The sequence below is a fragment of the Bradysia coprophila genome (assembly GCF_014529535.1).
Source record: "Bradysia coprophila strain Holo2 chromosome X unlocalized genomic scaffold, BU_Bcop_v1 contig_416, whole genome shotgun sequence".
NCBI lineage: Eukaryota > Metazoa > Arthropoda > Insecta > Diptera > Sciaridae > Bradysia > Bradysia coprophila.
This window is the reverse complement of record NW_023503334.1, coordinates 1,411,459-1,428,455: the sequence shown is the minus strand read 5'-3', so window position 1 is coordinate 1,428,455 and position 16,997 is coordinate 1,411,459. Positions and strand designations below refer to the sequence as shown.

General features: G+C 34.1%; 1 protein-coding gene across 5 annotated transcripts in view; it reads right to left on the bottom strand.

The window, feature by feature from the left end:
• LOC119069911 (transducin beta-like protein 2) overlaps positions 1-16,997 on the bottom strand; it is a 43,459-nt gene that overhangs the window by 12,904 nt on the left and 13,558 nt on the right. For 2 of the 5 annotated variants that reach the window (XM_037174119.1, XM_037174120.1), the window contains exons 2-3: positions 14,137-14,427; positions 7,014-10,796 (exon numbers count right to left, since the gene is read on the bottom strand). The exons of 1 other annotated variant lie outside the window; for it this stretch is intronic. In XM_037174119.1, the coding sequence (XP_037030014.1) occupies positions 9,247-10,796; positions 14,137-14,427 (1,841 nt within the window). In that variant the 3' untranslated portion in view covers positions 7,014-9,246. Of the gene's footprint in view, positions 1-7,013; positions 10,797-14,136; positions 14,428-16,997 lie in introns of those variants that run through there. 2 more of the 5 variants (XM_037174122.1, XM_037174123.1) reach the window with 1 other exon arrangement.

Here is a 16,997-nt window from a genome sequence, read left to right as displayed (position 1 = left end):
GAAATGATGGTTAAAATTGGAATAAATAGAGAGGCATAATTGTTCGTTACCGAATCAAACAAAATAAAAATTGCAGAAAATAACTGACGAAGGAATCTTCACCTGAACCAACATTTTGTGTCTACAGTAGGCCAGCTCAGATTTCGGGGAATGTGGGATATTGGGCTAATAAGATGTTTTTCTGGTCCGGAAGGCTAAAATATTGGACTCGTATTTTTTTTAGAATTTTAAAAAATATTTTAGGCGTAGGAAGCGAGGCATTTGTACAAATGTAAGAAAGCGTTAGTTTGAACAGTAAAATACACACCATTATTCTCCTCTCTTCTACAGCCCAAAATTCACCCATTGTAGAAAAGAAAATGCTCACCACAAACACAAACAAACAAATCTCACTGAAGGCTGGTTTACACGCGTGTGTATGTGTAGAAGTTCAGCCAAAGATTTCAGTTGTAGTAGCTATTGAACATGATCCCTTTTACCTTAACGCAGCTTATGTGTTACATTTTTGGTTTAACAACCACTCAAAATAAGTCCTTTGCATGTGTCAAGAAAATTTTATAAATTTAATAGGTGCCCACGTTTAATAAACATTGATGTCCCGCCCAATGCCCGCAAATTCAGTGGACAACATATATGAAATTCCAACTAGAGCGAAGCGAGTTGGAATTTCATATTTCCCCCTAGATGAACATTATCTCACTCATGAGCATAAAAAGGACGAAAGTGTGGGTCTTTTTATATGAACGCGCTTGATGTGCAAAATGTAGCTGTATGTTGTACCGACAAAGTAAAAGACTCTTCTAACTCACCTCAAGACGATACTTGAAACAACATATGCAACAGATTTAACGGTTATCCAGCGACAGCGTTTCAAATTTCCAAACCCATTTTGCGAAATTTAACAGCGAAAAACAAACCAAATCAAATTCAACGTCTGACCAATTTACGTCTATTTATATCTATAAAATAAATGTGTACGATAAAACCACATAGGTCTAGTTGCAACGCACTGCAAATTGAAGCGTGTTAAATATGGTGTGTAGGTATCCAAAATTGACGTAATATTTGAACAAAACTCTTTTCGTGTAATTGCACTCGTAATCGATCTATATTTATCAAACGATACACACGTAATTATACCGAATCGATTAGAGAAATGTTTAGCGATTATTAAAAAAGGAAGGAAGTGTTTGTTGCCTGTATGTTTCGGTTTTTTTTTCTTATCGACAAAGTAAATATTTCAGTTTATCTTTGATCTGTATTCTGATCACTCGTCTGATTGAATACAAAATGTATTATGTAGGTCTTCCGGTGCGGCAATACAGAAAATATAGCGTGGACACGCGCCGAATTGTAAACATTATAACGTTGAACAAATATAATAGAAAATTTTTGTTGTCTTGACAACGTGATGGGAAATGGTGTGTTATGTGAACCAAATCGTCGATAAGATTTCATAAGTGATTTTACAGAGAAAAAACTTGATCGTCCAGGTTATATCGATCGATTCAAACTCAACACTCAGACCGAGTGATTCACCACTTTATGCGAAAGTTAATTAATAAGAATTGTCTGGAAATGCAATCTGCATTTGTCGAGATGTAGATGTTGAGGTAATGTGTAAATGTAGGTGAAATGTTAAAGTCAAGCGCGTTCAAATATTAAAGTGTTAAATAGCTATTTTCATAATAAGGTAGTAAATGGGAGTGTTTTGCGCACTCGATGTGAGATTGCCGATACTAGCGAAGCGAGTTCGGCAATACAACTTGTGCGCAAAACTCCCATTTACTACCGTGTTAGGAACAAGGTTTTATCTACTGTAATGTCGTAATCACAATTAAAAACTAGTTTAAAAAATCGAACTGAAACATCAACACGTCATGACACCGTCAAACATTCATATTCCACACAAATCTCAGATCTAGTACACTGTCAAGAATCTGCCAATTTTCAGTTGTGAATGTAAAATTATCGAAGTTCGCCGTGAATAAATGAGAAATTATCGAAGTTAGCCGTGCGCATTATGAAACATTATCGAAGAGTGTTATGTTGAAAGAGAAAGAGATATTTTGACAAGTACCCCAAGGCAAGTTATAATAAACTGGTCTTCGGTCCTCTCGCTCTAAACGTACCACGTTGAAAGAGAAGTAAATATTTTGACAAGTACCCCAAGGCAAGTTATAACAACTAGTCTTCGGTTTTCTCGCTCTGATCATAACAGTCTATAATCGTCATAATGCAGTCTTCAGTTGTTCAGATGTTCAGATGTTTCTAACTTTATTAACCTGAAGTTTTTCAAATGATGAACTGACCGAATATAGTAATTCACTAGGCAACAGAGGTCATGGACACGGATGGTGACATAGTGCGTTGGATTGGTCTTGGTGCCCTGAATATGGAACACACCTCCGTTCGTCCCAGTGACGTCTGTAACCCACTGGTTGCTAGGAATCTCGCGCCGCGTCATTCACAATAATACACATTTTGACACATTTTGTATAAGGAAGATGTCACTTTGTGAATTATTGTGAATGACGCGGCGCGAGATTCCTTAACACCAACCCACTCGAATACATGACAACGAAAGTGCACCGATCCGGTCGGCCGTTTGTGTAGTAAGGTATTCGGACCTCCTTAGTTCAAATGAATGAATAATAGTTTTATTAGTCTACTATTTCCTAGCCGACTCTAACAATACAAAAGTGATCAACTTTCCAACTTAAAATCATAAGATAAACCTTACAGCCAAAATCACAGGTAGACAATACAAAATAAATAAATAAATAAATAAAAAATTTACAGAAAGCAAGTGAACATCAAAATATCACAATGAGTCGAAAGCATTAGAAAAAGAAAACAAATCAACAAAACTCAAATATCTCAAACATAGGCAAATAAGCACAGAAACCCAGGCTAGATTGTGCAGCAAAATCAACTATTAGCCGGTTGGCTTCGTCAAAGCAAAATAGATAACTGGAACCTTTCGAATAGAAAATCTACGCGTCATAAGTGTGATCCTCAAGGAGTTCCAAAACGACCAAAAACTGAACCATCAAGCTCCTGGACGCTGCGTCTAAATTTCTGAGATGGCAGGGTGGGATCCACGTGAGCGGCCGCCATGTTAAAGAGTTGGCAAGCAAAATTGAATGGCGAGTATCGATTGTAAGCGGTCCTGCATGTATTTAAACGAATCAGTGGCGGGTTGCGAAGAGCTCTCGAACCATCGTACAATGATATCCTGTCACGCAACACCTGTGAGTTGACTTTTCCGGTGAGCACGTCGTGGATAAAAAAGACAGCGGCATTCGTACGTCGTCTCACTAATGGCTGCAGATTCAATTCCTCACATCTGTCAACGTACGGTCGCAAACGAAAATCTTCCACGCTTGGGTCGACAAGGCGATCCTGGTTTGCATATAAAACGAACTGACGTTGGACGCTTTCTAGGGCCTGGATGTGGATGTCATGATGAGGCGACCAAACTGAGCAAGCAAACTCGAGATGCGAGCGAACGACCGATGAGTAAAGCATCTTCGCTTATAATAACTCCATTGGTCTCGATCATCTATCTGTGGTTCAGGCCGGATTTTTTTTGACTATGTGGGTAAAACATTTTTTGGTCTAAACCACAGATAGGTGATTGAGACCAATGGAGTTGTTATTTGAACTCAGGAGGTCCGAATACCTTACCACACCAACTTCCGACCGGATCGGTGCACTTTCGTTGTCATATATTCGAGTCGGTAACGTCTCTACACAGACGTGACTGGGACGAACGGAGGTGTGTTCCATATTCAGGGCACCAAGACCTATCCAACGCACTATGTCACCATCCCTGTACATGACCTCTGTTGCCTAGTGTATTGATTGAAGAACAATGAAAAATCAATTTTCCATTGAATGAAAAATAACGCCGAATAAAGTGAAAAACACGCAAATAGTAATGTTACGAACAGAAAATGTATAGGAGGTGAGTTGGGTAGACACTACACCAGACGAATATGAATTGAGTATATACATATACTATACTATGCGTATTATGGATCACGATTTGCATGTGAACAGTTAATTTAGTTTAAACGACTAATTTCGATCGAATTTCGACTCGTAAAATTGGAATCAATATTGAGAATATTAAAGCGATAGCGCGTTGTCGATATGCGCAACTAGATAAGCGAATTCAATGATCTACATTTTACCACTTATAAATAATCGACACGACATTCAGTGTAATTGGAAACAAGAAAAATAGGTCACAATGCCTATGTCAAGTGGAAGTGATGTTTCGTCATATTTTTCTTTTGGTTCAAGAAAAACGACAATCAAAGTTACGAGTACTTTCACTATGTCAAAGTGCACTTTTCAAGAATATTTTAGCGAAAAACTATTTGATGAACTTTTCTAAAATAGGTCCGGGCACTGTAGACCTTTAAGAATCGTTTTTGTCGACTCTATTTTCGGAATTTCCACACTCTGATAAATGCTCTCATGTATTTTATCTTGAGTTGAGGCTTATCGTCATTAAATTGAAGTGAACGTTCCCTAGCATAGAATAGAGGTTAAAGGTGCCACGATAATTCCTGCGAAAATAGCTGTCTCGGGTTTAAATAAAATGTGGTTTTCGATGCAGTTTGCATGAAAGTTTAACGAGACAGAAGAGACGTATAGACTAGCAACGTATATGACATGTATTGGTAGGTACCAAACGTTGTTCATTCCTTATTTTATACACTATGATTGAAGAGTTGCTGTATTATATAAAAACTAATCCAATCATTGACCGACGAAATTCTCAATTGTTTTCCGATTAAAGCTATTCAACTCGACATTACAGAATTGTGAGTAGTGAAAAGTCAATTGGACGGCTGAGTTTAATCAGTGAAAGGTCTTCGAACGAACCTCAGAAAGGTTTCGTTTTTATGACCACACCTGATTCGCGACGTCTAATGAACAATTTTGATTTAATAATCATTAGACCTGTAAATAAGCGCCTGATTTTGGACGAGTTATTTGAAGTTAATATTCTCTTAGTATAGGGTCGCAGATCGCCCATGTAACAAATGCATTGGCATTTGGTAATTTCGAGAATTAGTGATTGCAACCGGTAATGCTATGCTAACTAATCTACCGGTAATTGACATTTTGATAAACGTATATTTCAGCAGGACATTAAAATGAGCTAATTTTCATAAGAAAAATATTCGTTAATGATAAGTAACGGTAATTACATATTTCATATGAGCGAAGCGCCATTTACATTGCCGTATCACGTAAAATTTATATTATAATAGAGATGTTTCCCATCAATTATACAATCGGTGTTAGGGAATCTCGCGCCGCGTCATTCACAATAACTCACAAAGTGACATCTTCCTTATACAAAATGTGTCAAACTGTGAATTATTGTGAATGACGCGGCGCGAGATTCCTAGCAACCTATACAATCAAGTTACACACATTTGATTTTGTCTTTATTTTACAATGTACTAGCTGTACATGAATAATAGCTGGAACAAGGTGTACGTTCTACAGTTGCTGTTCTTTTGTGTAGTAGCATCTCGAGTAGACTCAATAGAACAAAAAACGTATTTCTGTGATGTTCTGAATATACATAATAAGAAAAGCTGATCGGATTTCACTAGGGGTAAATGACTCTGGGAAACCTTGTGACATGATTCTGATTCTTTAGAGATTTTCTTGATTTTGCAGATGCAGTATCATTTGGATGATTTCTAATGGCTACATTGATCTTTAATATCCTCTCTTTTCGACGGGAACGTTATCAGAACAATATTTTCAACAGTCAGACGGTGAATCTGTCTGGAAAAACCTGTTATCTTTACATGATAAAATTACGTAACAACGTAACTTTTCAGGCTTCAGTACTTTTGAGATATTCCAAATAATTCTAAGACTTTTTAGTGTTTATGATTTCTTTACCTTGTGATAAGATTCTCCAGCGTCGTTTACCCCCTCGAAAGTTGATAATAAACTTTTCGATCCATCATTCAGTATAAATTTGGCATTCAGTTACAGCAAAATTCTTTTCAGGTACTTTCAGTGCCGTTTTTTCTCAGTTAGGAGTTTTCCGAGTTTTCGAGAATAAATAGACGATATTTTACCGTTTTCTGATTGATTTTTTTTGACTGGTGCACTGAACTCTAACTGCATTTACGAAATTTCAACTGAACTGAAATTGTGCTACAATTTTGTAAGAAAATTACAACAAAGTTCAGTGGCATTTTGCGATAATCTCATCATATACAACCTTGGGTAAATGTCTTCCCTATTGAAGACAGTTGACTTTGAAAGAGTTTTTCGATGTTCAAAACCATTTCGATGTTCGCTGTTTTGTTCAGTTATACTTCTGGTCCCGTTCCCTTTGGATGCAAAAACATTCGAAAGGGCTCAAGTGTTGAATGGATAAAAAATGCATTTGTTTAATTTCTAATTATTTAATTATTAAACGTTTATTTACTTTCTTTCGTCGATGTGAATAATCGTAAAAGATTTTTTTTTTTTGAATTTTCTTTTTATACAGAAATTTGTGCAGGAAATTGGGTTCTGCATATTCCGTAAAATTGTATAAAATACTTAAACGCATTTAAATTTTTACTTGTATTTACAGTAAATTCTTAAAACTAAATAATTTTAGTATTGTACAGTCTTATTAATGTAAAAAGAAAAGAAATATTTTACCGATTTTCCGTCATAATTTTCCTTATTTTGGCCATTGGTCTACGTTTTTACACGAAACAACAACATACCAAAATATGAGTGACGACGTAAAAATCAAACAAATTTATTTTTTGAAATTCTGTGAATTTTGTGTGGCCGAAAATATTTCTTTTCTTTGACAAAATTTCTTTCCTTAGTTTAATTACAATATTTCTAAACATTTAATTTAATTTCAAACTTTTTAATTTTCTCTAATAAATTGTCAGGCACATTAAATTTACATTTTAGATTTTTCGTCTTCCAGGCTGCATCATCAACATTATAATAATATGTGGTTTTGTAATGAAACATCGAAATTTTCTTTTTACATAAAATCGCTTCGATGATGAAAAGATAAAATAATTCTTATCATTCGAGCTACTTTCCGCTTTACTATTTAGGTGAGCTAATCTCATTATCAAAAATATTTTCTGTTTTGATTTTATCATTGTAACATATACAGCGCAAATATTGAATTTTATCATTTTCTTTCTTCAAATTTTTTTTTTTTTATTTTTTTTAATGTGATGCGTACCGTGTGTGTGTACATATTGATTATGGGAGGAAAATATAAAGTAAAAAAAAAATATTGTAAAAAAAACGAGTTTCTGCATGATCACGGGCGGCTTGATATTGCGATTTTCAATATTTTCGTTTTTGTGTTATTTACGCGCTATTTTCTAACAGAAAAAAAAATTCTAAAAATACCAAATGAATGCTGTACAAACACGTCAAGAGCAACGAAAATAGGCGATCGCGTGAAAACAGTTTTGTATTTATGTTGAATTTAATATTGAAAATGAATGGAAAGGAAGTGCAATGTTAAACTTATTTCGTTTTTTTTTCTCTCTCTTCATACCATACGATCGTTTTGTCGACACTGATAAAGTCTTTCAGATTTTTAAATGAAAGCTTTTCCACTGGCTGTTATGTTGAATAAAATTCCGTGAATTTCGCAATACGAGTCACTAGTTTGCAGAGAAAAATTTCAAGAGCAAATTTTGTGGAATTTTTGTGAATTTTTAAGAGTTTACAAATATTTACAAATTTAATTCGACATACAGGGCCGTGGGTTGTTTTTAAGAATTTTGTAAGAATTACTTTCTCAAAAAAATTAATTTGTGGAGGATTTTCTTTTCTGATAAAGAGTGTGTGGAAAATAGAATCTACTTTCTTAACAGCTTGTAAAAATCTGTATTTAATAGGAAAGGATTTAAAAGTTGTGGAACATCAAAACTGTTTGTCGATTGATAAGTAAGTATCTTCGATTTACAGTTTTGAAATTCTGCTATCACTCACATAGATTTCTGAAAAATAGATCCGAAATGTATCGGAACACAAAACCAAAAATATATGCCAATAACGAACGATCGAACGTTTTTAAAATGTGTTCACAGTAAATATAAAAAAAACGATGAACCGTATTGTGAGTAACAAAAAAAATCATCACAGATATCTTTTAGTCATTTTGTTGTTTTCTTGTTTTTTAAGTACTCTGATTTTCCTAACGAAAACACTGAAAATCATTTTTGTTTGTAAATTGTTTTTCCTTCAATTTTTATTTTCTTCTTTTTTCTCTCATCATGGCAACTATGCAAAACCAAAAAAAAAATTGTTTTTTCTCTTTCGTTATAAAATAGGAACAAATTAAAATTAAAAAAAAGATTCATGGAACATCACTTAATACAATAAGAAAAACACTAATTTCATTATAATATTTACAAGAATATAAAATTAAAATAATAAAAAAAATCGAATTTGATTATGTGAAATGAATAATAAATAAAAGAAGAAAAAATGAATATTCATGAAAAATGTTTTTCGTATGTAAAACTTAATAATTAAATCGTAAATAAAAAAGAGTTATGCTCCCCAAGTACCTAGTTATAAATTCAATTTAACTTTTCGTCTTTTGTTCGATCGAGTCTAACTTCAATTTATAACTAGTTCTGGAAAACACAATTAGCTTTTTATTTTGCATTTTGTTTATAATCACAGCATTATAATTATCATCGAACATGTGATGGGTAGGGCGCGCAATTTATTTTCATTTAATAAAAATTTATTTTTTAGATAATAGGGAACTGTGTACTCTCTAGAGCATGACCAAAATTCACCGATTTTCAAAATGAACTTCCGGATGAAATTCGTAAAAATATTGACCAGTCACTTTCCGATTACTTCATCAATGGCATTTAACGAGAAAGAAGAAATTAAACCAATGGATGTGACCACCGGTAGTCCAACCAATAATTATTCACTACAAAAAAAAAGAAATTGATTTTTTATGAGCTGCAAAGCAATTCAAATTCGACCAATTTACAAGTCATAAAAAATTATTTTCATTTTTCTTTTATTGAGAATCTTCAACTTTTCCGATTTTAAAAACTTAACGATCAAAATGCTCGATATATACAGCTGCTCTAGAACAGCCCTATTTAAATTTAAAATAAAAATGAAATCACGTCCCACTGACGTAAGAAAAGTAAAATAAAAAATTATTTACATTTGAATTCCACCGAATCGAAATTAATTCCGCGAATAGGTCATCACTTTTCGCACTTTCCACAACATCAGCTCAAGACATGCTCTACTGTCCTCGAAACTGCAGTGCCCTCCCTCGCCAGTCTGAATATCACGGTGTAACACACATTTTACGATTGATTTGAGCGATCGACGGAACGGCAAACCGAAGTAGTGCGGGAATACAATCGATGTATCGATGCAATTGCGATGTATCATTTTCAGGACCCGTAGATCATTGTCGAGACTGTGACCGATCAGTATTGTTTCGGCGCTGATAATTTTCAGCAAATCGGTTTGCACTTCTTGCAGTGTTTTTACCGTGCGCGATGCTAAATGCTTTGCCGTGATGCCGGAAAATCGAGTATTATAATCGACAATTTCTGATGAGGGTTTGACTAATTTCTCATATGCCAATTGTCCATCAGATGCAACTAATGTGACTTTTGTCAGTTCTAAGCCGAAAAGTGTGAAACTCATTTCGCAATCAAGTGCATATACTCTGTAGTTACCGTCACTAGGCGTTTCGGCTGCTGGCTTTGTAGATACAAATCCGGGATATGGTCCATTAAATCCATTAACGGTGCCAGTCCACACATGCTGTTCGCAAAATGAGCATCCCTCAGCATCGCTTGTTCGTCCACAACATGTGTAAACTGATACTAAAATGTTATCTTGAACGACTCGTTCGAATTTACCCCAGTGATAGTTACATTTTCCGGTCGAATAGTAGTCACCCAAGTCCGACAAATAAAAATTTTGTTTGCATCGCACGCAGTCTTTCTTCGTTTTTTCACTTAAAATGTCGTATTGCCGATGTACTTTAACGTTATTTAGCTCTTCGTCACTGTCATCACATTGTGGACTAGACATACCACTTTCTTGTCCACTATCACTTGAACCGCCGTCACCAGCCAGTCCATCACTTTCGTTAACAATCATCATACCGGGAACAAATTCCCGTGCATTAACATCAAATGACGACGACTCAACCGATATTGTTGCCGTTGTCATTCGGTTACTGTCACCGACAGCATACTTGAATATTATTGCATGTGTATCATCTTCATATGGCTGGGGATAGCCCATTTGTTTATACTGATCTTGTGTCAAAATAAACTCTCTCAAATGGCCAATCAGTTCGTGTTCCGGCATATTCAATTTGATGTGCTCTTTCAGTGGCGGTGTTATGGCTCTGATGCGCAACGATTCCGTCATTGTTGCTGGTATATAGGATGACGGTCGTTTTCGTGGTGATTTATGTGATTTTCTGTTCGGCTGTTGGTTTTCCTTTTCTTTATCGTCGTTGGAACTGCCGCTGTTGCTGTTATTTATTTTGCGATTTTTTCGTTGTCTCGGATTCGGTCGACATGATTTCGACGATGTGGTAAGCGATGTCGACGAATTGTTGCTGCTGGTGCTGGATGTGGTGCTACATCCACTGCCACTACGTCTGGAACGTGTTGGTTTCGGTGAATCGTCGCTGCTGCTGGTGTTTCCACTGCTAGTGGTACTCGTTGTATCCTCATCATCGACTGCACCACGCTGATGTGTAGCTTTAAAGCGAACAAAAACAAAATTTTTAATTTTCAGTTTTTAAGTTTTGTTTGTTTTGCTTAAACTTATGGCTTTATCGGCTATATTTTTGTCGGTTAAATGTGCGAAAAGAAAGCTAGACCACATCCTCAATTAACTTAACAACTTCATTTTTATAACAAAACCATCACAAAACTCAAGTCAACATTTAGAGTCGAAAGGCTTAATAAAAGGATGTTAATTAATTCGTTTAAACTTTCAAACTTTCGGTTATATTACTTTTCATCACACAACAACGAAAAACCTTTTATTTAGTCTTGTTCCGCGAATGCCTCATCACTCGCGGGTGAAAACTCAATTTCCAACATATGATCAACTTTGACAGGACCTAACTTTCGACAAAATGCTTTGAACATGATATTATAACCTTTCACGTCGCATAGAATGTAATGAAACCTAAAGAAACTAAAAAATAAAATAAATTTCGAAAAAAGCTCATGCTCTATCTGTGCATTCAATAGTAGTAAATAATTGAGTGTAAAGTAAAGAGAGAACATTAGGTTTTCAGAGCCCAATGGACGAAAACAACTCAATAGAAAACGAGTGACTAGTTGCTGAAAAAACCAACTGACTGTCGACTGATGTTTTCTTATAAACCTTCTTGACATTGCTAGCTCTTTCAATTTAAGCAACAGTTGCAGAGCTTTAAGAGTCCAAATTAAACCACAAGAATTTCAAATTCTAACAATTTAGCGAGCCATCTGTTTCCGACATGAAGATTTGTGATTTGTCTCATTTTATAGTAGCAGAATGTGTGTATGAAGTAAATGATTTTGTGGGCAAAGCATTAGGTAAATATAAATGCAGTTTGTGAAAGGTAAAACGGGTGAATGTAGTGATTTGATGGTATTTAACGAGCACATTTTCTGATCTTAGATCGTAGGTCTTGTTGATCGTTTGTCACACTCACTAATCACGACTTGAAATAACAGAAATTTTATAGAAGTCGTCAAACATATCCACAGAATCAGGTACAATTTTTGCGAACAAACAAAAAACCCAAACTTTCTTGGATTTCACTCGTGCCAATTTTTTTTTTTTTTGAAAATTTGGAAAAACTAGGGAAAATGTGGGAAAACTTAGGAAAATACGGAAAATGTTTTCCCAAACAAGTCACTGCTCAGAAAATTCCGAAATGACGATAAGGCCTTTACAAGTTATTCATCTCATTCTTTGGAAAGCTAATTTACTTAAATTTTTTTAAAGTGAACGTAAAAACGAAGAAAAGATGTCTGGAACTATCAATGATGGAAGAAAGAATAATTATTGCATCATCACACCATTCATCGAAATGAAAAATTAATGGAAAATGAGAAGAGTAGGAGATATAATACGTACGAAACGTGACTGAGTAAATTAACATTTGTGTTCAAATTTTTCTAAATAAGGCCTTAAATTGAAAACCATCTGTCTCCATGTATATTATATCTGTGTTCATGTTGCATATGATTATATTCATACACACGAAAATAATAATAAAAAAACAGCAATTTTATTTACCGGATGTTTGGATTGAGCGTATGTCGAGGTGTATGCTGTTTGCAGAACGATGGCAGTTCAATTATAACGATCAATTAACCCAAAAAAAAAAGTAAAAATAATATTGAGATATGAAGTGAAATGGAAAACTGAATTGATCATCATTCATCTACATGCAGAGAGAACGAATCTTGCTAATCAAATGGTCATGAGACACGGTTTTTTGATGTTAATTCGTTGAATTTGGTCTAAAGAAATTTTTACTTTTTTTTGAAAGAAAAAGTTTAGAAATCACTGATTCATTAGTTTTATGGACCAAGCCAGACAACAACAACAAGAAAAAAAATCGATTCGTATGTGCTATTGTCTTGTGAATTGTAACTGACAATGAAAGCGAAAATTGAAAACAGAAAAAAAGAGCACGAAAGTAAATTGGTGGGTCGCACAACAGCTGCTGCAATAAAGATCGATTTTAATGCAATGTAGAACTCAAATTTATTTTCGATGGCCAAAATGACAACTTAAATGCCAGGTACTCAATTACCTTCCGCAGTGGCAGGAACAACAATTTTGTGAAAAATTGCTTTTAGACAGAAGTTAAATCCGTTTTTTAGCCATTCGCCGACCATCTGCTGGATCCATCTTCAACATTCTTTGAATGAGACTGTTACAAGTATCAGGTATCAGTATGAGACAAATAATGAAATTGAAGGCTCCGACTGAAACAACTTAAGTAGTAGAACGTTGGCACATTTCGCATTTGAAAATGACATAAAAAGAAACGTTTTTCATATCGAAAAACGGTTTATGCCTATTACTGTGTGTACCCATGGTCCATGTGTTGAAGCATTTCGAAATTCTCATGACAATTACTCCATATTAAAAAGGCAACCGTACATGGAAATATCAATATTCAACAGAAAGTTTACTAATCAAATAAATTAAATAAAAGAGACAGAGAGTTACAAGGCACACAATATACCTACAATGTAAGCTGTCACTATGTTTTCAGAAAGATTTGCATTCGGAATGAATTTTATTTATGGGTGCCTGTAGAAGTTGGCTGTAACATTATTTATCAAAATCATTGAAGCGATCTAGTAAACGGTATTGGAATGCTATTGTCATTTAGGCAGCGCGGAATTTATTTCTTGTCAAATTACATTTATATTAGAAATATTTGGTTGTGGGTTTCTTTTCATTTTTGTTTTGTTTTGTTGAAAAACATAATCGACCAAAAATAATTCAGAACAACAACAACAACAACAACAAAAAATCATTTGAAATTGAATTGATCAGCGAGCAAACAATTTCAAAAGATAAACCAATAAATAATAGCAATTGTTCACAACTTCGATTTCCAATAGCACCTGCACTCCGAAAGGCTTGCTGAAATGTAGTACAGTTTTTTTTTGAGTTCACCAGAGAGATATTTTATGTTCAATTCACATTGAATCCAATTAAACTTTTATTATTATTACTTCATACACACACGTATGTATAAATAGATGAATTATTGAATAAATATCAATTAATTATGCAATCGATGCAACTTTGCAATACAATAAACGATAGCAAAAATGTACGTAAACGAATTCAGTACGAAAAAAAAGTTCTTTCGTAATCCAAGATCAGAAATGAGAAAGAGACAGTCTGTACAAGCGACTCTTCCGAACCATGTTACATAAAATTAAACACTGAAACAGACACAAATGGTAGCAATGATAAATTAGCCAGGAGCGTACACGTAAACGACATCTGTTCATCTGTACCGTCTTCTAAACCTACTATCCTCATCCCATCCGCAAATTCAACACATACCTTGAGAACAAGAAGCTAAATATTTCCCATTGCTGGAATAGTCGATGTCTAGCACATGATCGGTGTGACCTTTGAGTGACGTCAACAGCCATGGATGATTAATCATTTTCTCAGAACGTTTATTCAATGTGCCCGTTCCAGAACGGATCTGTGACTGCTTCTGATGCTTAGAAATGACCGATTTGGACGATGATGATTGTTTCCTTTGAACGTCGTACAGTTCATTGCCATTCGATGAACGGGATGCCGTTTGGTTGTTTGATGAATCGTTTTGAATTGGTTGTGTGTCATCTGCAAAAAAACAGAATAATTTTTGTTTTTATTTCGCTCGCTAAAGTGACATCATTAGTTATAGGTAGAATTAATCGAATAAAATGTTGTGTGGATGTGCAATTCTCTGTCCGTAACATTCCTAACAACCGTTTTCTTCGTCGTTGTCAGCATAATGGTATTTCATTATGTGAGAAATGAAGAAGAGATTGAGATCAGTTTGTGAAGATAATGTATAATTCCCACTGTGTGTAACGATATTAGACTAATTACCATGATATTTGGAAGAGATATATCGAGTGGAGAGTGTTATGACCAAATAATGTTCGCATACAAAATTAACAAAAGCATCAGCCCACCCATTTTCTTAAATATAGGAATCTGATTCATCATCTCTGATAAACAAAATTCTATTTTATGGTGAATCATTGTGGGCGCCTTTATTAAAAAATATTTAAGATACTAAAACAGTTAGTGTTGCTTCCACCCACAAAGGGTAAGTGCAACGCCTCCTGTTATCATCATTTTACCTATGATAATGATATACAGATCTGGCGCTTCATAAACGCGAAGAATCTTTTTCTACAATTTACGTACAAAAATCGAACTGGCTTATGTGGTTTTCCACTGTTCTACATAAATGTTTAATGAGGTTGCTCCATAAAAGAGAAGAAGAAAAAATCCCGGCCCTTTCCAATTAAATGGAATCAATTACGTGAATTACGAGAACGATTTATAGAATGAAATTCCTCTAAATAGTTTTATCAATCGAACAATGGAACGAACTCTAACGGAAATTACGTTCTACTATTAATTAGCTGAAAGAATTTTTTTTCGAATTCTGATAATAATGAAACTTGTTTGTATGAGAGAATAAGACGAGAGAAAAAACAACAACAAACGCACAAACAAAATAATGATCGCAGTCTAGGTACATCGAGTCTTTTTCTGTAGAACGAAAAATTTGAATAAAAATATCTGAAAAGAATTAAGTTCTATTGACCTTACCAAACGATTCGATAATCACTACACACACAACAAACATCCGCAGATCCCATATTTAAAAAAAAATGAACCGTTTTGTGTATATCATCAATTTGTGGTAGAAATTTTTATTTCAAAATTTAATTAATTTTTGGATAAGAAGAAATTCTTTATAATATTCCAGTTGAGCGTTACTGTTCCACTTCTGATTGTTTAACGATACACTGAAAGTTAAGATCAGTTTTTACTTGTAACTTTAGTTAATTTACTTTAATAACCAGATTCAACCATATAATGCTATATGATCGAAAGTTATGCATGATAAAAACCTCTATAAACGCGAACCGTTGCTTTTTACAACAACAACAAAAAAAACCTCTATGTAATTACGATGTTGGACGTAACATTTTCCTACAAATGATGTAAGTTTATTAAATTGTTGCATTAAGAATACGTGTGTATTCCTGAACAAAATATTCATAACAAAAAGGTCATATTATGGTCAGGAAAGATAATATTCAGACGTATATAAATCATGTTCGTGTTACATTTGATTACCGAAAATGTCTCAAATAAAAATTAAAAAATTGTACTTGGAAGAATACACAATTTTCAAATTAAGTAGAATTGTAAACAACAGGCACATTACGACTGTGTAATGAAACGTAATACGAGATGTACTTAGTAAGTCATAAGACATTTAAAAAAAAGAAGAAGAATAATTTGAAACTTTAATAAATATGAGAAGTCAGTGTTTGCAAATGCTATAATGGGCATTAGTTACGTATATTGAATTAATTGACGACGACGACGAAAAAAAAATTAAATAACAGAGTGAGTAATTTAGATTTAACCTAGAACGTGCTTTTATAGTGAAAACGTGATGTTTTCTAAAAGTTTTCAAATTTAATTTCATTAACTAGGTGTCGTTTTGATATTATAAGCGAGATAATAAAACTGAATTGTAATTGTTTAAATTAATTTTTTTTTTTTTTTAAATAAAATATTTTGATTTATGTGCGATTTTCGTCTTGTATTAAATGGAGAAACAAGTACGTAGGTGAAAATTGAATACAAGGTGAAAACGGTTACAATAGGAGGTAGCAAAAATTAAAAATCATTTCTACGTCGGTTTTTTTGTCTCGTGATTTTTCGGGACCGAATATTATTCATTTGAATGCAATAGTCTGGTAACATTAAATTTGAGCAATATGAAAACATAAATGGTCTGCCTAAAAAAAGTCACCGGATACACAAATCCTGCATCAAATTCAACTCAACAGTACCAGACCTATTTTTTAAAACTACAAAATTCTGATTTTTTTTCTGTTTTTTTTTTTACATTTTTATCATACTCTCCACACTCAGGTACTTCGCTTTATTCAGGTACACTCAGCCAGCATCCGGTAAGGATTCGAATTCGTAAAGTTTCAAGCGGCTATGATCTAGCAGATTTTCTGTGCTTGCACGGGACAAAAATGATAAATAAAATGTGTAGCTGAATGCGTTTTTTCGCACATATGTTTACATTTCAATTGAATTTTTGTCGGTGCAGACAAAACACATATAACCGAAATAGAATAATTTTTTATTTAAATTTTTAAGCA